Source organism: Hippocampus bargibanti, linkage group LG13 (genome assembly GCF_051943395.1).
Source record: "Hippocampus bargibanti isolate YZ-2025 linkage group LG13, ASM5194339v1, whole genome shotgun sequence".
Taxonomy (NCBI): Eukaryota; Metazoa; Chordata; class Actinopteri; order Syngnathiformes; family Syngnathidae; genus Hippocampus; species Hippocampus bargibanti.
This window is the reverse complement of record NC_142746.1, coordinates 20,277,675-20,295,174: the sequence shown is the minus strand read 5'-3', so window position 1 is coordinate 20,295,174 and position 17,500 is coordinate 20,277,675. Positions and strand designations below refer to the sequence as shown.

At 39.2% G+C, this 17,500-nt stretch overlaps 2 protein-coding genes across 2 annotated transcripts in view; both read left to right on the top strand.

Moving 5' to 3' along the window:
- Positions 1-3,800, top strand: part of LOC148889670 (phosphatidylcholine:ceramide cholinephosphotransferase 1-like) — a 24,323-nt gene extending 20,523 nt beyond the window's left edge. Inside the window, exon 7 of the mRNA XM_089011772.1 lies at positions 1-3,800. This exon is cut by the window's left edge and continues 125 nt beyond it. Coding sequence (XP_088867898.1) covers positions 1-52 — 52 coding nt within the window. The 3' untranslated portion in view covers positions 53-3,800.
- Positions 3,801-4,794: 994 nt separating this feature from the next.
- The window catches only part of LOC148889669 (cGMP-dependent protein kinase 1), a 121,799-nt gene continuing 109,093 nt past the window's right edge, over positions 4,795-17,500 (top strand). The window contains exons 1-2 of the mRNA XM_089011898.1: positions 4,795-4,922; positions 8,008-8,061. Coding sequence (XP_088868024.1) covers positions 4,872-4,922; positions 8,008-8,061 — 105 coding nt within the window. The 5' untranslated portion in view covers positions 4,795-4,871. The remainder of the gene's footprint in view (positions 4,923-8,007; positions 8,062-17,500) is intronic.

Below are 17,500 nucleotides of genomic sequence, written 5' to 3'. Positions count from 1 at the left end.
AACTGTGCAGTGGAACCGCGGCGTCATGTACAGCCGGCTGGATCTTCAGTGACGACCACTGCAACGTCACATGCAGGCAGGACTGTGAATTCCAAAAGTGCTGTTTGTTTTTAGTTTTATTTTGAAGGAGGAACGTACTGTGTCGATGTAGCGGAATCCTTCAGCAGGTGATGCCTCCGTTATCGCTCTCGTCGTCCCTTTCTTTTTTGTTCTGTTTGTATTTTTCTTTTCTCCGCAGGTAGCATCTAACATTTTTTATTTGTTTTGATATATTGTTCTCGCGTAACAGTTTTCAAGAATTTAAAAAATATATATCCGCAGTAATATTAACGTGTACTTTTTTTCCCCTCACTTGCGCTTAGCTTAGCGCGAGATTACTTTAATGCATACCTGTCAATCTTGGCTAATCGCTATCCTTATAAATGATGACAATTCCCGTATAAAAGTTGTCGTATGCCGTACGTTATTTGAAATGATAAAAAAAAACGCAAACAAGCGGAAATACAGTTTACTGCGCATGCGCAGATTAGGCTCTTATCAATTCGACCGTACGCAGCGATTTAAAAAAAAAAAAAATCAATACGATTGAGGATAACTTTTGCTAGTTGGCCGTGATAATAGCGATATCGTTGGTTACCAGCAATTGAGACGAACTTGATTTGAGCCAAATTAGTCTTTGTAAGATCAGTTCACTATTATACATTATTTGAAATGATATAAACGTATCAAATACGGGGCGGAAACGTATAGGTTGACAGGTATGTTAATGTTTTTGTCCTTTTTTTAATTTTTTTTAAACCACTCATAGTTGTACATCTGTGTGTCATACAGGAGAGGTCCATCGATGAAAAGGTTTCTTCAGCCATCATCTGTACTTCTTTGAAGGTGTCAGATGTTTCGCTTCTTATCCAAGAAGCTTCATCAGAAGACTAAAGTCTTACTGGTAGTTTCGGCCGTGGCGGTGCCGAACTCTGCTATGCTCTCAGGTTGGGGGCAGCAGAGGACTAATCCCTGCGTCTCCACTGATTACTTCTATTGTCATGCCTGAGTATGGGGTTCTACGACTGGCCTGATTGCCCAATTTGCCCTGGTATCACCTCATCAGCATAACTAAGCCTATGTTGCCTAAGCAGTCTATTGTACGAACGATCCAAATTGAACCGCCACGTCTGGACAGTAGAGATAGATATATATATAGGGCCGAAACTACCAGTCAGACTTTAGTTTGCTGACGAAGCTTCTTGGATAAGAAGCGAAACGTCCGACACCTTCAAAGAAGTACAGATGACGGCTGAAGAAACCTTCTCATCGATGGACCACTCCTGTACGACTGAGAGCTTACACAGACGTATTAACACCTTTGGTAATATTATATGTTGGACCGCAACAACATTTTCATTTTAAGTTAAAAATATCACCTGCATTTTTTTTTTTTTTATCGAATTATTTCACGTTTTTTGTAATCGAAACTTACTCAAATGAGTCAAAGGTGCAAATAACTATTTTTTCTAACCGTGTTTATATTTCAAAAGGAACAAAAAAAATAGCCAAAATATTTTTTTTTTAAACTTACCTTTTTTCAAGAATTTGTAAGGATCTAGACAGAAATATCACAGTGCCTTTTCTTGCTTGATTGTGAAGCGACTTCAAGTACCGTGTGTCTTGCAAGGGATCCAGTTTTGTGTCTATGAATGTAGCCCCCCGACCCCATCCCTCAAAACAAATGGCTGCCTGATTGCAAATACAGTAAAGTCTCGTTATATCGATATTCTCGGGAGTTAGAAAAAATGTCGATATAACCGTACTGTCGATATATCCGTCCTGCGCCGAACTGCATTAACAAAAGTCGCCAAAAGAGGGCATCCAAGCGCCATATAAGAAACAGAGCTGGCCATGAGCTCGCCATTTTGTGCCTCTTTTTTCTGGGGGGGGTGAGAGATGTTCCCTGAATGTTGCCTCAAAATGGCACATATAATTCTTTAATCGATTGCAAACATGTATGCTTTCCTCTTCAGTGTATTTGAATCATATTCATAACTGGATGTGTAACAAGAAAGCATATTATCCGAATCTGAAGCCATTGTTTGGATTCACAAGCAATGCAAGACGTCTTGGCGTGAAGTCATTTTTATTGGTGTTTTGCATTTGAATAAAAAGTGACATCGGTTGTCCTTTAATACACAGTAATTTTCAAAACCAAGTGACCAAGTCACGTGACCAAGTCGACCAATGGCGAGCCCGATGGCGCGAATCGATATAAATGTAGCAAAATGGCCGGCGGGAGATGAAAAAGAGCACCGTAGTAACCAGATTATCGTAAAAACCACGAATCGTACTAAACGGAACTAATTATACATAAAAAGACTAGAAATGTGCAGGGGAAATGAAAATAGTGTCGAAATAAGCAGTATTATCAATATAAACGATATCGATATAACGAGACTTTACTGTATTGGTCTTCCCATAGGAGTCCCATCTATGTATTTTTTGTTGCTTTGTAATGTCCTTTTATGCTTGGTTAACAGGAAATATGACTGTTATTATTATTATTTTTAAAATAATGTCTATCATTTCATTACGTTTTGAAGCAACACCGATACTAAAGCGGGGTACACACGTACCATTTTTTAACATCCGCTTGAGAGACCCTCACGTGCTTTGGAAGATTTTTTTTTTTACAACTCTTATCACCCATCATCCACTAGTTACGCTGCTATTGGGGAAACTGACGTTGGCACTTTCACAATCAGATTGCATATTTCCCGATAGAAGTGTGATTCAGATGGCTATTGCAAAACCGTCCCAGTAAAGTATGGTGGACCTATGGATGTGAAAGTGCAATTGACACCATTTTTTTTGTTTTCAGAACTGACATCAGAAAAACGTATTATAGCATCTAAAATACCCAAAACACGCAGGCTGATATTTTTAGTCACATGAAAAACACTAATAAAAATGACTTAAAGTGTCTCAAAATTTCCACAAAATGACCTGGGAACCGGAGAGATTCAGAAAGTCCCGCCCCCTTGTTTGTGACATCACGTCAAGCTACTCCTTCACAAACTGCCTTGCTCCAGAATCAAAACAATGGCTTCAGACAGTTCAGATTCGGAGAAGATGCTTTCTTGTTACTCATCCAGTTATGAATATGATTCAAATAGTTCTGAAGAGGAAAGCATAAATGTTTGACATCGATTAAAGAAGTCCTTCCGTATCATTTTGAGGCATCTGGACTCCAACTTTCTCGCTCAGGGGTGTTCCAGACGTGATGTCACGTCAGGCATTGTCATCAACTCGAATCTGAAGCCATTTGATTCTCGAGCAAGGCAAGACGTCCTGGCGTGACATCACGAACAAGGGGGCGGGACCTTCTGAAAACTCTCCATCCCCAAAGTCATTTTGAAGTAGTTTCGGGACACTAACTCATTTTTATTGGTGTTTTGCATTTGACTAAAAATATCAGCTTGTGTGTTTTGGGTATTTTAGATGCTGTAAAAGTTTTTTTTAATGTCGGTTAGGAAACAAAAAAATGGTGTCGGTTGTCCTTTAAGCATTACTTCATACCGAGAGAACGTTCACTCAAGGTTGTGGTCAAATGTTCACGTTAGTTGACCAAGTGAAACAGTAACTGAAAGCATGACTGAAATGGTTCTGAAAAATATGGTCCTTACATCAAAAAAAAGGACTGGGAGGCAGGCTTTGGGTTTTTAGTTAGAAAATTTACCCAACAGACAAGAAGTCTCTGAGTTTTAATTGTATTTTTTATTTAATTAAAGATTCCCCATGCTTGTTTTTTTATATTTCAATTTGGACACTGTATAATTGTTTTTTTTTACTCCGCCGGTCTTCCAAATGTACCGACAAAACAATCCATATGTGAGAGATCTCCAACGGGACAACAAGTTGGTGGTGTGAAGTGATAGTGGGCGCCATTTTCCTTGAATGTGAACAACGTCGACAGTCACAGGCTGAAAACCTAACAATTTAATTCCCCATTTTTTTTGTTTTCTGCTATTGAGTATTTAAAAGAGATAAGTCAAGGGACTATTTTATTTTACTTTTTTTGTGAATTTGCACACCGTTCATAAAGCTACGCAGTGTTCATCCAGACATTGTCCAATCTGTTTAACAAAAGAGCACAGCGTTTTCCCCTCATGTGCACCCATGTCGTGATTAGGTTGAACTAATTGTCCAAATTGGACTGTAATAATGGTTGATGAAAGGCGGAGAAGACATTTGTGTCTTTGGTTTGCCGATCAAGCCGTTGTTGTTTTTCTTTTTTTTTTTCTTTACTTTTTTTTTTTTTTAATTCTCCTGTATGTATGTATATTCATCTGTACAAGCAGTTTATCCCGTTTTTGTGCATATACCACATGTTTGTAAGATATGATAAAGGAAATCTACATGGGACGCTCTTGAATAAAAAAAAAGCTTTTACTATATCGTCTTGGCGTCCCCGAGCGGTGTCATTTTGGTCGAATTGTTTATGATGACGTCACTGCAGTTCCAGAACAGGCCAGCAAGTGGAGACATTGAGTCACATCACGTCAGGTAAAGTATATTTTAGTTTCTAGCTTGAATTTTAGTTATCCAAATTATACGCAAATCTCTTAAGATGGAGGACACTGATTCGCTGTGGCGACCCCTTGAAGGGAAAAGCCGAAAGGGAAAGAAGAAGAAGATACGTTTAAATTGTTGCTTTGGTCATTCAGATGACGAACACCACCCACAACACAGTTGTTCATAAAATAGAAAGCGTGAGAGTGGGCAAAATACACTGGCTTTGCATGAGGAGCCAATAACATCGGCAACTTGACACCTGTAACCAATCTTGTGATTATACTCTTATTTTTCGTTTTTGTTCCAGGTGGATGGGACGTGCTCGTCAAACTATACATTGGCCGCAACAACTGCGTATTATGGTAAATATCTTTCTATTTAAAATTCTTTTGTGGTAGGGTGGTGGCCATCGATATCCACACACTTCCTAATCAAAAGTTTGGATGACACGAGTGTTCTAAATATGGACAACATATTATTCAACCCTCTTAACCCAACAACACAGGCATAAAAATTAGCATTCCAGGACGGCACAAGACAACATGCGGTTGAAGAACGCATTCTGTGCATTTTTTTTCTCCCCACAAAAATCAACTCAAAGATTTTCATATTTTTAAGATACAGTACTATGTTTCTCCTGTTTAGTATTCCCAATCAGCAGTAAAAAGCATAAACAGTATATGGAAGTGTAAGACCTGGTCGAATGCGCAATTTAGTTTACATGAGGGAGAAAAGTCAAGCTATCATGAGAGAGGGGGGGGGGGCATAATAGTGATGGGAATTCCGGCTCTTTTCAGAGGTCCGGTTCTTTTGACTTGGCTCACTGAAAAGATCCGGCTCTTTTGGCTCCCAAATGGCTCCTCCGTTTATTTTGTTGCTTGAATTAATTAACTACCAAAAATCATGTAAAATTATGTGAAAAACGAATTACTCATGTAAAAAATACACTATATCAAATATTTTTATTTATATGGTTTGATTTATATGTGCACAGAGAGCATCCATAAACTTTCACTTTCCCTGTGGTTATTCTCATCTGATGATCAGCTGTCAGTAATTTGCTTTTCATATTAATAATGCTATCATCCCAACTAGTAAAAAAATATAATACAGTTATACTTTGGCTTACAAACTTAATTGGTTCCCAGACAGATTGTTTAAGGCGAAAAGTGTGTATCCCAAAAATTAATTTCCCATAGGAAACCATTCAAATGAGAATAATTCGTTCCCAGGTCTTCATAAATGTCTACTTTCTAATTTTCTAAGCCTTAAAACTACACAAAATATACCTTATTTTATGTATAATAAATGTGCTATGGTATTACAATTAAAGAAATAAACTATTGTATAATAAAGTTGTTTTATTTACCTTGGGTGATGGTCGTTGATGGCTTGATGGAATGGAGTGGCATCAGCATTAAACAATTGATGAGGAACGTAACCTTCTTTCCCCATCTTGAGGAATGATCCCTTGTAGGTGCTTTCTCTGCGATAATTTTATCTAGTTCCTCATCAATTGTGTTCTGTTTAGCTGGGTTGATAGATTTTTGCATCAAGTGTACAGATGGCTTGTGCGGGTTGTTTGTGGAGCCTGATTGATGGGATATTTTAACCTTGCAGTCTACACTCTGCCTTTGAACTATTAAAGTTGAAACTCTCTCACGGTCGTCTGATGTTTAAACCACCTCCCCTCACTGCTGCGTTCTTGACCAATCACGTGGCTTTAACCGAATACTGGGGACGGGGAATAGAGGACAAAAACAGTCGGCCGCCATTTCCGGCTCCTTGTTACTTCGTACACTTCGTTCATTTCAGAGATCGCGAACAACACATCATTAAACCATACAAACCACACAGGAAGGCCCGAACCAAGAACCTCAGCTGCCCTCCTGTCGAAAGTAACGTTTAATAAAAGCAAATGGTCAACATGGTTCTAAAACCTCATCCGTCATCACCCACTGTAGATTATTCCCACAGTGGCTCCTCGAAAAAAAGCCAGAATGATTCGACCAAGACGAAATTCGCTCATGACGTCAGCTGTTGATAAATGGACATTTCCCTGAATGGCTGCTGAAAAGATTGTTTTTTTTTTGGGGGGGGGTGATATTATTTATGTTATTTTATTGCCCCGCCGGAAAATTTGCAATCTCCCTCCCCAAAGAGCCCGAATGCTGCACCTCCCACACACAGAAAGGCCTCCTCGTTGTCCTTCCTCTTCTCCCCTTGACTTTTGGAGCTAACTTCATCACATAATACTGAAACATGCTCTCATTTCCCAGCTTGTCTTCTTCTATTTAATAGCCTGCCAAAGCTTCATAATAATTAGCAAGCTTTGGCAGGCTTCATTTGGCAAAGGAGGCGATACGGCGTTTCCTGTCCAGCTTTGTCTATTCCGAACTCCAGCCAACAAACAGTGTCATTTATTGTGATGTGTGCAAGAAAAAGCAAATCGGTAAATAATTGTCGAAATAATCTTTTTCCTGCTCACTCGTTTGACTCCAGCAAAAATTAAATTAGCATTTGACGCTGGTCAATAGCGAATTTTAATCAGAGAAAATGTATTTTTGAGGCACATACAAAACACACATTACACATTAATAATATGTATATATATATGTGTGTGTATATATATATATATATATATATATATATATATATATATATATATATATATATATATATATATATATATATATATATATATATATGTGTGTGTGTATATGTATGTGTGTGTGTGTGTGTGTAGATATATGTGTATATATGTGTAGATATATGTGTATATATGTGTACATATAGATATATGTGTGTGTGTGTGTGTCTGCATGTATGTGTATATATGTATATACGTGTGTTTGTGTAATATGTGTTTGTGTATATGTGTGTGTGTGTAGATATGTGTACGTATAGATATATATGTGTGTGTATGCATGTATATGTATATATATATATATATATATATATATATATATATATATATATATATATATATATATATATATATATGTGTATATACTGTATGTGTGTTTGTGTAATACGTGTGTGTATGCATGTATGTGTATATGTATGTATATGTATATACTATATGTATATACGTGTGTTTGTGTAATACGTATATATATATATAATGTCGTTTTTTTCACACGTAATGTAAAGCTGATGTTTTCGTGAAAATATACACGATTGTTATGATAAGAACTGGAGCAAAAAAAACAAGAGTATATTCAGAATCAGCACAAATAAAAAAAATGAACAGTTCACTTGATTATTTCATTAAATTCAATAAATGTGTTGACTCTTGCAATTGACGCTCATTATTTTTTGTTATCTTTTCCATAATTAAAAGAAGTCTTGGTGTCGGAAAATTTTGGTCATGTAAAAAATTAAACTGTTCGTCTGCAGTAACTTGACAATGAACAAGCTTTTTTTTTTTCCCCCCCCAAAAAACAGGGCCATCTAGTGGATCTAGTGAAGTACTGCGGCTCAAGCCCAACAACCACTAAGGTACCACCACCACAAATTATTTCCATGTCTCTCACACCTCCACACGGGTCTCACCCTATAACTGTCTGTCCCTGTCATCTCCGTATACAGAGAACCTGACGCACTTTCTTTTCTACACCGGCACACTTACACAAATACAGACCCCCCCACCCCTCCCTAGGGATGCCGGGCCAAGATCAACAACGGCCTTGATTCATGGGTTCACAAGCAAAATTCTATTCTCAACGGTACAGCGGCCTCTCCATGTCATACCATACTTAGTCCGTGGAGATAATATTGTTGCGGAGCAAACGGACTTGTCTTTTAATGGATGGCTCAGGAAAAGATGGCAGGGGATGGGGAGGTTGGTAATAAAACAGCCACATTGTATACAAGCACACACGGTGTATATATTTGTATACTTGCGTATAGTATTTGACGATGACGTATTTACATTGCCGCGTTCATATTTTGGCTTTATATCCGATAGTTATGAAAAACTAGCTGGTTAGCTAACTGTCTAGCTGGCTATCCGTTAGCAGATACATAGCCAGCCAGCTAACGGGCTATGTATCTGCTTTCTATTTGCTTGCTACATAGCTGGCTATCTATTTGCTATCTATTAGCATATGTAGCTGGCTATTTATTAGCTATATGGCTATCTAGCTAGTTAGCTAACTGTCTGGCTGGCTATTTATTTGCTATCTATTGGCTATATTAGCTATATGGCTATCTAGCTAATTAGCTAGCTGTGTAGCTGGCTATCTATTAGTTAGCTGGCTAGCTTACGATCTATTTGAGTTACTTCCGATAGCTAATATAGCAAATAGATTAGCTGGCTGGTGAGATGGCTAATGGATAGCAAATAGTTGGCTAGCTATGTAGCCATCTAGATGGCTGGCTGAATGGCCAGAGGGGCAGCTAGATAAATAGCTAGCTATTAGTTATCTATTAGCCAGCTAGCTAGCTTTCAAACTGTTTTAGTTATTCCAGGTTGAGTGAACGCTGGCGCGTGTGGCTGCCGCTTCTCACTCGCAGAAAAAAAAACGATCCTGTGACTGTAAAGTGACCTTGAGAGTTTTGAAAGGCGTGTAGAAATGAAATGTATTATTATTATTATTATGATAAAAAGTAGACGGAAAAGTGATTGATTAATCATATCTCATCACATTTCTGTTACCACGCACAATCATATCTAAGACTTGATATGAACTCAAATGTTACGAGTGAGTCGGTGAGGAATTTTGACTTGTCAAGTGTAGAAAAGCAACTCGGACCAATGTGGCGGCAACTGGGGCCCAAATCTGACAGGGTGCCAAGAACATCAAATCATGTTTATTTTATTTATTTAGTCTTGCGGGTTGCTGAATACTTTCCAGACTCTTTTTGTACCTGATGGAGCGTGCGTTTTTTTGAAATATACTCTCCATATGGCCCTCCAAATGATCCAAAAATAATAACAACATGCAGTACTCCCCATATACTGTACTATATTCAGTTTAATGCAATCCCAAAATTAACAGTATCAATATTTCTTTCCTCTGTAGTCAATAATAATAATAACAATAACAAGACATTTTATTATTCACATTATTATTATTATTATTATTATTATCATTATTGGATTGGATTAGCCTTTATTAGTCTCGCAGTGCAGAAATGTACATTATTTCATACATTATACAGTAAAGTCTGGTTATATCGATAGTACTGCTTATTACGATACTATTTCTATAAACGCAAGGAGAAAATTTACATGCCACAGGATCGGATATATCGATAGTCCGGTTATATCGATATTTTTTCCGACTCCTGGAAAAAATTGGATTCTCCAGAAATGCTGGCGTGACGTCACGAACTGGGGGCGGGACTTTCTGAAAATGCCCAATTCGCAGCTCAATTTTTTTTTGCAGATTTTGGATACTTTAAGTCATTTTTCTTGGTGTTTTGCATTTGAATAAAAATATCATACTGCGTGTTTTGGGGATTTTAGATGCGATAAAACATTTTTCTGATGCCAGTTAGGACACAAAAAAGTGATGTCGGTTGTCCTTTAAAGCACAGGTGTCAAAGTCAAGGCCCGCGGGCCAAATCCGGCCCACCACATCATTTTTTTCGGACCGCGAAAGCAAATCAAACTTGTTAAATTCCATGATGATAGCTAAAATCTGAGCCAAAATGTCATATTTTTGAATGTCAACCACAATAAAAGTCATTATTCTTGACTTCAGATTTGAAAACGAGTTATTCATTAATTTGCTGTGTGCTCTATATGTAATATTTGAAGGGATTTAAACATTCTAATGGCTTCCCCAAATTCATAACGGCCCTCGAGAGGAAACCATAACTACAATGTGGCCCGCGGCAAAAAATGACTTTGACACCCCTGCTTTAAAGTCACTACTTTACAGTCCAAGAATGTCCAGAGGACAGTTTAGATCGCATGGAATCATTGGCCACCAAGCATGCACCTCACCCCCAGCCTCACGTGATCACATGAGCCTCCTCGATGAAACTCACACACAAACAAAACACCAAACGGGCAAAGTCAATTTCTTCCGTCAAACTCCACGAAAGCGGCCATGCGATTGCTTGTTGTCAGGGGAGCGGTCAAAGTGTTCTTTTAATGGAAACCCGCACGCACGACTGATTTAGTACACCGCCAGCCAAATGAACAGCGATCACGCCGCCAGCACGCAATACTCGCTGGACTGTTTCCCAGCAGCCGTGCCGGACTTTGCTTCCAAATCTCTGCGAGCGTTTCCCCGAAGTTGATTCATGCGCCACTTGGACACTTTTATCATGTACGGTCTATTTACTGTGTTGTATTTTCGTCCGTGCAGAAAGTATGGCCACGTTTCCAGCGGATTAATTCTGATATTTTTTTTTATAGGCTTACATTTTAGTCATTTACCATACGGATAAGCTCAGTGCTTAAAGGACAACTGACAAGTTGTGTCCATAATTTGTAAAATGGCTTCTACTGAGCGTATTTTACAAGGATTCCACCGCATAGAGCGATATTTTACGTTTTAAGACTCGCACTGAATATTCCGGAAGTCTTGTTGGTGACGAGTCCTCACGTGACGTCACTGAAGGAACGCCCCTGACTGAGACAGCGACCCACAATGCATTTTGCGGTACTTTGTGCATTTTCTGGGCACTACAATGGAGTCCAGATGGCTTGAATTGATACGGAAGGACTTCTTTAATCGATTGCAAACATGTATGCTTTCCTCTTCAGAACTATTTGAATCATATTCATAACTGGATGAGTAACAAGAAAGCATCTTCTCCGAATTTGAAGCCATTGTTTTGATTCTTGAGCAAGGCAAAGACGTCCTGGCGTGACGTCACGAACAAGGGGGCGGGACCTTCTGAAACTCATCATTTCTGTGGTCATTTTGAAGTTGTTTTGGGACACTTTAACACATTTTTATTGTTTTTTGCATTCGACTAAAAATATTGGGTATTTTAGATGCTATAAAACGTTTTTCTGATGTCAGTTAGGAAACAAAAAAATGGTGTCGGTTGTCCTTTAAATGTATAAAGAAGAATTTTAAAGTTGATTCTATATTTGAGGGGGTTCTTCCCGCCGATTTATGACGCCGGCTCGTGCGCCGTCTGTGTCTATCTTTAGCCGCCGCGGCTTTTTTATGTGGCGCTTGAAGCCAGGCCCGTGCTGTGTCACTGTTATCAAAGCCACTTGCCGACTGTCGGGCCTTCCACTCGCTTCTGTCGGCTCGTTGCGTGCTCACCTGCTGAGATAGGCATGTGTCGGACTACTTCAAGGCCCTTTTTTTTTTTTTTTACGCCAACGTCAGCTGTCGCAGCAGATAACCCGAACAATGCAGTTAGCTCATGATCCAATGATTACATCACTTTTCATTAAAAAAAAAAGCTATTTGAGGATTCTCTCTCGCCGATTAGTCGGATGGCTTTAAAGGACAACCGACATCACTTTTTTGTTTCCTAACTGACATCAGAAAAACGTTTTATAGCATCTAAAATACCCAAAACACGCAGTATGATATTTTTAGTCAAATGCAAAACGCCAATAAAAGTGTCCCAAAACTGCCATCAAATGAACTCAAAACTGGTGAGATTCAGGAAGTCCCGCCCCCTTGTTCGTTACGTCATGCCAGGATACGTCTTCATAAACTGCTTTCCTCCAGAATCAAAACAATGGCTTCAGATTCGGAGAAGATGCTTTCTTGTTACTCATCCAGTTATGAATATGATTCAAATAGTTCTGAAGTGGAAAGCATAAATGTTTGCAATTGATTAAAGAAGTCCTCCCGTATCAATTCGAGTCGCCCCCTTACCTATCTTCAAATTTCTATTCCCTCTCGTTCCCCCAGATCTTCTTCCTCCCTCCACTTCTGTATGCCCCCCTGCCCGTCTCAGCACGATCGGGGACAGAGCTTTCAGCTGCTCTGCCCCCAAACTCTGGAACTCACTTCCTCCCAACATTCGTAACATCGATTCTCTTCCCACCTTCAAATCCCATCTCTAAAGTCACCGATTTAAAATCGCATTTTCTGCATAGCTTTTTCTCTTGTTTCTATTTATAACTGTATTTTATTTATTTTATTCTATTTGTGATTGTATTGTATTTATTATAGTACCTACGCTTGTGTGTGACTGTAAAGTGTACTTGAGAGTTTTGAAAGGCGCTTAAATTGAAATGTATTATTATTATTATAAAAAACAATGACCAAACAATGACCGCACATTTTTGGGTTATCTCTGCTAAAAATACAACACCCCCCCACCCCCTTTTGCCACCCCACACCCACAAAGGAACTTGTGGCATTCCTGTTCAAATCGGACGTACAACAGGCCGCCACCTGCAGCATGTCAAGTCTGCACCGTCAATACTATAAAACCCCCGCCCGCTACATACTCGGCGCCCGCCCCGTGTGAAACCAATTCCCGTCACTCCGGCTTGGAAGTGCTAGTAAAAAGAAATACAGTGATACCTTGACTTACAAACTTAATTGGTTCCCAGACAGAGTGTGTAAGGTGAAAAGTGTGTATCCCAAAAAATAATTTCCCATAGGAAACCATTAAAATGAGAATAATCTGTTCCCAAAAAAAACTTGATTGGATTGGATTGGATTTGCCTTTATTAGTCTCACAGTGCAATATATAATAAAATAAATAATATATAAATAAATAAAAAAAAATATATAAAATATATATAAATATATAAATAAATAATATATAATAAATAATATATAGTGTAATGTTCTACTTTCTAATTTTCTAAGCCTTAAACCTACACAAAATATACCTTATTTTATGTATAATAAATGTGATATGGTATTATAATTAAATAAATTAACTGTACTGTATAATAAAGTCGTTTTATTTACCTTTGTGGTGGTTGTTGATGTCTTGATGGAATGGAGTGGCCGGTTTCATCAGCATTAAAAAGTTGCCATTTCCGAGGTCATTTTGGAGTAGTTTTAGGACACTTTAACTCATTTTTATTGGTGTTTTTCATTTGACGAAAAATATCAGCCTGCGTGTTTTGGGTATTTTAGATGCTATCAAACGTTTTTCTGACGTCAGTTAGGAAACAAAAAAATGGTGTCGGTTGTCCTTTAAATGAAATGCAAATTTCAAACAAAAAAGTGCACCTATTCAACACTGAGGGCTCACCAATCACCTGCTGATGGCCCACAAGTGTTCATTTTCAAATTCCTTCCACGATTATTCTCCATTGAATCAAACGGAACGTGCTTTACGGTGCTCGTGCGTAGTCGCCTACCAACTCCAGCGCCGTTCCTTCTTTTGCTTACTTGTTGCATACTTTGCCTTCTCGTAACAGTCATCCCCAAAGCTGAATCGCGTCTCGTAAAAGATATGCTGCCACTTTTTTGGAACATGAACCCCGTTTAGGGAGTTAGCCCACGTTTTCTGCCACTATTGGCTAGCTAGCTAGCTGGCTATTTGAGTTATTCCGGGTTGAGTGTATTTTCAAAATAAACTTACAAATACACTTTTTTCTGTAATACAGTGAGACCTCAACTTACAAACACCTTATCTTACAAACTTTTTGTCTTACAAACGTTAAATTTATGAAAATTAAACCTTATAATAAGCACTATTTTCATAATACACACCCACCACGGCTGGCAGAGTGATCTTCGGCGGAAGCAAACGACCGAACAGCACCAGAGGTTAAGTTACCAACAGTCCTTATGGAAGGTGACTCTCCTTCCATAAGCCATCAACGACCATCAAAAAGGTAAATAAAACTTTATTTTACAGCACAGTTTATTTCTTTAATTATAGTCCTCATGTAATGTGCCTCTCTTTCCAAACAGCAATTCCCTTTGACCTTTTCGCAATTCCATCAAGCCATAAATGATGTAAATAAAGTGACTTTATGATACAATGCAGTGTATTTATTTCATTACAATACAATAGCACATTTATTATACATAGAATAAGGTATGTTGTGTGTAGTTTTAAGTCTTATTTAGTTGAAAAGTATATTTTATGGAAACCCGAGAACGGATTTTTCCCATTTTAATGGTTTCCTATGGGAATTTTTTTTTTGAGATACACACTTTTCACCTTACACACTCTGTCTGGGAACCAATTAAGTTCGTAAGTGGAGGTGTCACTGTATAGTATTTGTAATAAAATATAAAAAAAAAACGATTTCAACTTTTTCCAATTTATAATTTTGAGGATTTTTTTTGGCTGTTTTTGGCCTCCCTTCGCTGATGCTTTTTTTATTTTATTTTGGAAGGGCTGTTTAAAACTTAAAAAGGCCCCGCAGCGTCGTCACTGCGTGAAGAACCGAGTCGTGCACAGAAAGTCTGTCTCCTAGCTTCCCTAGGGGCGGGGGGTGCATGCCGTCCGCGGTGAATGTCAATATCAGATGTTCACACCCACTTGTGTCCTCAGACAGTGGCTGAGGACAAGTAGGTGTGAACATATATTATAGGATATATTATATACCGTATTTTCCCGTGTATAAGGTGCACCGGACTACAAAAAAAAAAGTTATTATCCGGGAGTTTGCGATAATCATCCGAGCCACGCAGGAAGGAAGTATCATTACAGCATTTGCTATAAGTCAATTTCCTGCGCTGTGCCTCAATTCATCTCCAGCGCCACACATCCGATCAATCAGCAGGCCGCACGATGTCATATCATGTTACCGAGTGAGCCACCATTCATCTATTTTCCTCCGACTTTGAAAATTTCAAAAGCTCGGCCATAGGAAAAGAAGTTCCCAATGGCTCCCTAAAGATGTCTCACCTCTCCTGGGACGTCAGGTCCAGACAGGCAAGCCAGCTGGTGCGGTCTCAGCGGGACCAGCAGGGAACAGTGAAATAGACACGCCATATGTATGGGCACACATGGACGTGGAAATGGAAGAAAATAATAACACAGTACTTGTTAAGTGGGAACTTTTCAAAGTTTTGTTTTTGTTTTTGTTGACTATCATCTGTGTCGGTACGTTTACGTTCTATTCCACTGACGATTGGGGGACACATTTCCCTCTCTAGATTACCTTGGTCATCTCAAGATGACATTGAATCCCGTGCACATCCAAGATACAGTGATACCTCGGTTTACCAACCCCTTGGCTTACGAACTTTTCGGTTTACGAACGTTAAATTTATGAACATTTTACCTTGGCATACGAACTATTTTTCGGGATACACACGGAGCTGCCACAGTGAGTGATGTGTCGTTCGCAAACGAGCCCGTTCTCCTAACAAGAAAATGGCAGCCGGTTTGTTTTGGTCCTCTATTCCCCGCCCCCAGTCGTCGGTTAAAGCCACGTGATTCGTCAAGAACGCAGCAGTAAGGGGAGGTGGTTTAAACATTAAAGAGACAGGCAGACGACAGAGAGAGAGTGAGAAAATGGATAGAAAACAGTGAAATTAGGACTCGTTTCAACTTTGATAGTTCAAAGGCAGAGTGTAGACTGCAAGGTTAAAATTCCCATCAATCAGGCTCCACAAATAACCCGCACACGCCATCTGTACACTTGATGCAAAAAGCTATCAACCCAGCTAAACAGAACACAATTGATGAGGAACTAGGTAAAATTATTGCAGAGAAAGCACCTACAAGGGGTCGTTCCTCAAGATGTTGAATACCAAAATACAATGCAATACATACATATTGGTTTATATAGCACTTGAAAAATAGCCGAAGCTGGAAGAAAGCGCTAACATGGAAAAAAGGGAAATGCTCCCCATTGTGGAAAGAAAAAAAATGCCAGAGGCCATGGCCAGCGCTTTATCGGCACTCAAGCATGAAAAAACTAAACCCGAACAAATGTGGAAATGGCGCTCTACGTCATACAGTAAAGTCTCGTTATATCGATATCGGTTATATCGATAGTACTGCTTATTACGATACTATTTCCATGAACACAAGGAGAAAATTTACATGCCACAGGATCGGATATATCGATAGTCCGGTTATATCGATATTTTTTCCGACTCCCGAGAATATCGATATAACGAGACTTTACTGTATACAGTAAAGTCTCGTTATATCGATATTCAAGGGAGCCCGAAAAAATATCCATATAACCGGGACTATCGATATATCCGACCCTGTTTGCATGTAATTTTCTCAGTGCGTGCATAGAAATAGTATCGATATAACCAGGACTATCGATATATCCGATATCGATATAACGAGACTTTACTGTATATTTTACTCACCATAATAAAAATAAAAAGATTGATCCCTTCAATCCCGAAAGCTGCACTAGCTACTCCATCTTTATGAATGCTTCGGATATTGCAATGCCAGCCGCCCGCTTCCCATCGCACTCACCCCTCCCACCTTGTATCTTTACAGGAAAACGGTGACTTCATGTCTGCCCTCTCGCCTTCCGTAAGATGATCCTTTCTAACCCCCCCCCCCCCCCCCCCCCCCCCCCCCCCCCCCCCCCCCCCAACCTCCCTTGAGGACTACATGAGTGCACAACGCACCAGCCTCGGGGCATGATCTCTCCGGTCCCCCCCACCCGCCTTACTTACGCACATGCAAATAAACTCACTTGAGTCTATTTGTGTTCTTCACTGCCGCATCAAAGATCTAACATGTCTTTTTGTCCCTCATATATGAATGAAGGGTCGTTTCTTGAATAGGAAGATGGCTTCTTATGACAAACCCCCCCCCCCCATCTCTTATCCCCGCAAACCCTGTGATGGACTCAAGGGGGTCAAACAAGGTGACTCATAATTTACTACCGTCATTAGGAGCAGCGACGCATGCATAATTAATGGTTTGCTTCTTCTTTTTCTGGACGTTGAATGGCGGCGGTCACCGGGAGACGTGCAAGACTCTGTTGGTCATATCTGAAAAGCTCGTCATAAGTAATATGAGATAAAAGAGAATTTGGTTCATATCATGTGTAACATTCTTAAGTCACTACAGATTTCAAGAAGGTTTGTACTTTTTGATCTAC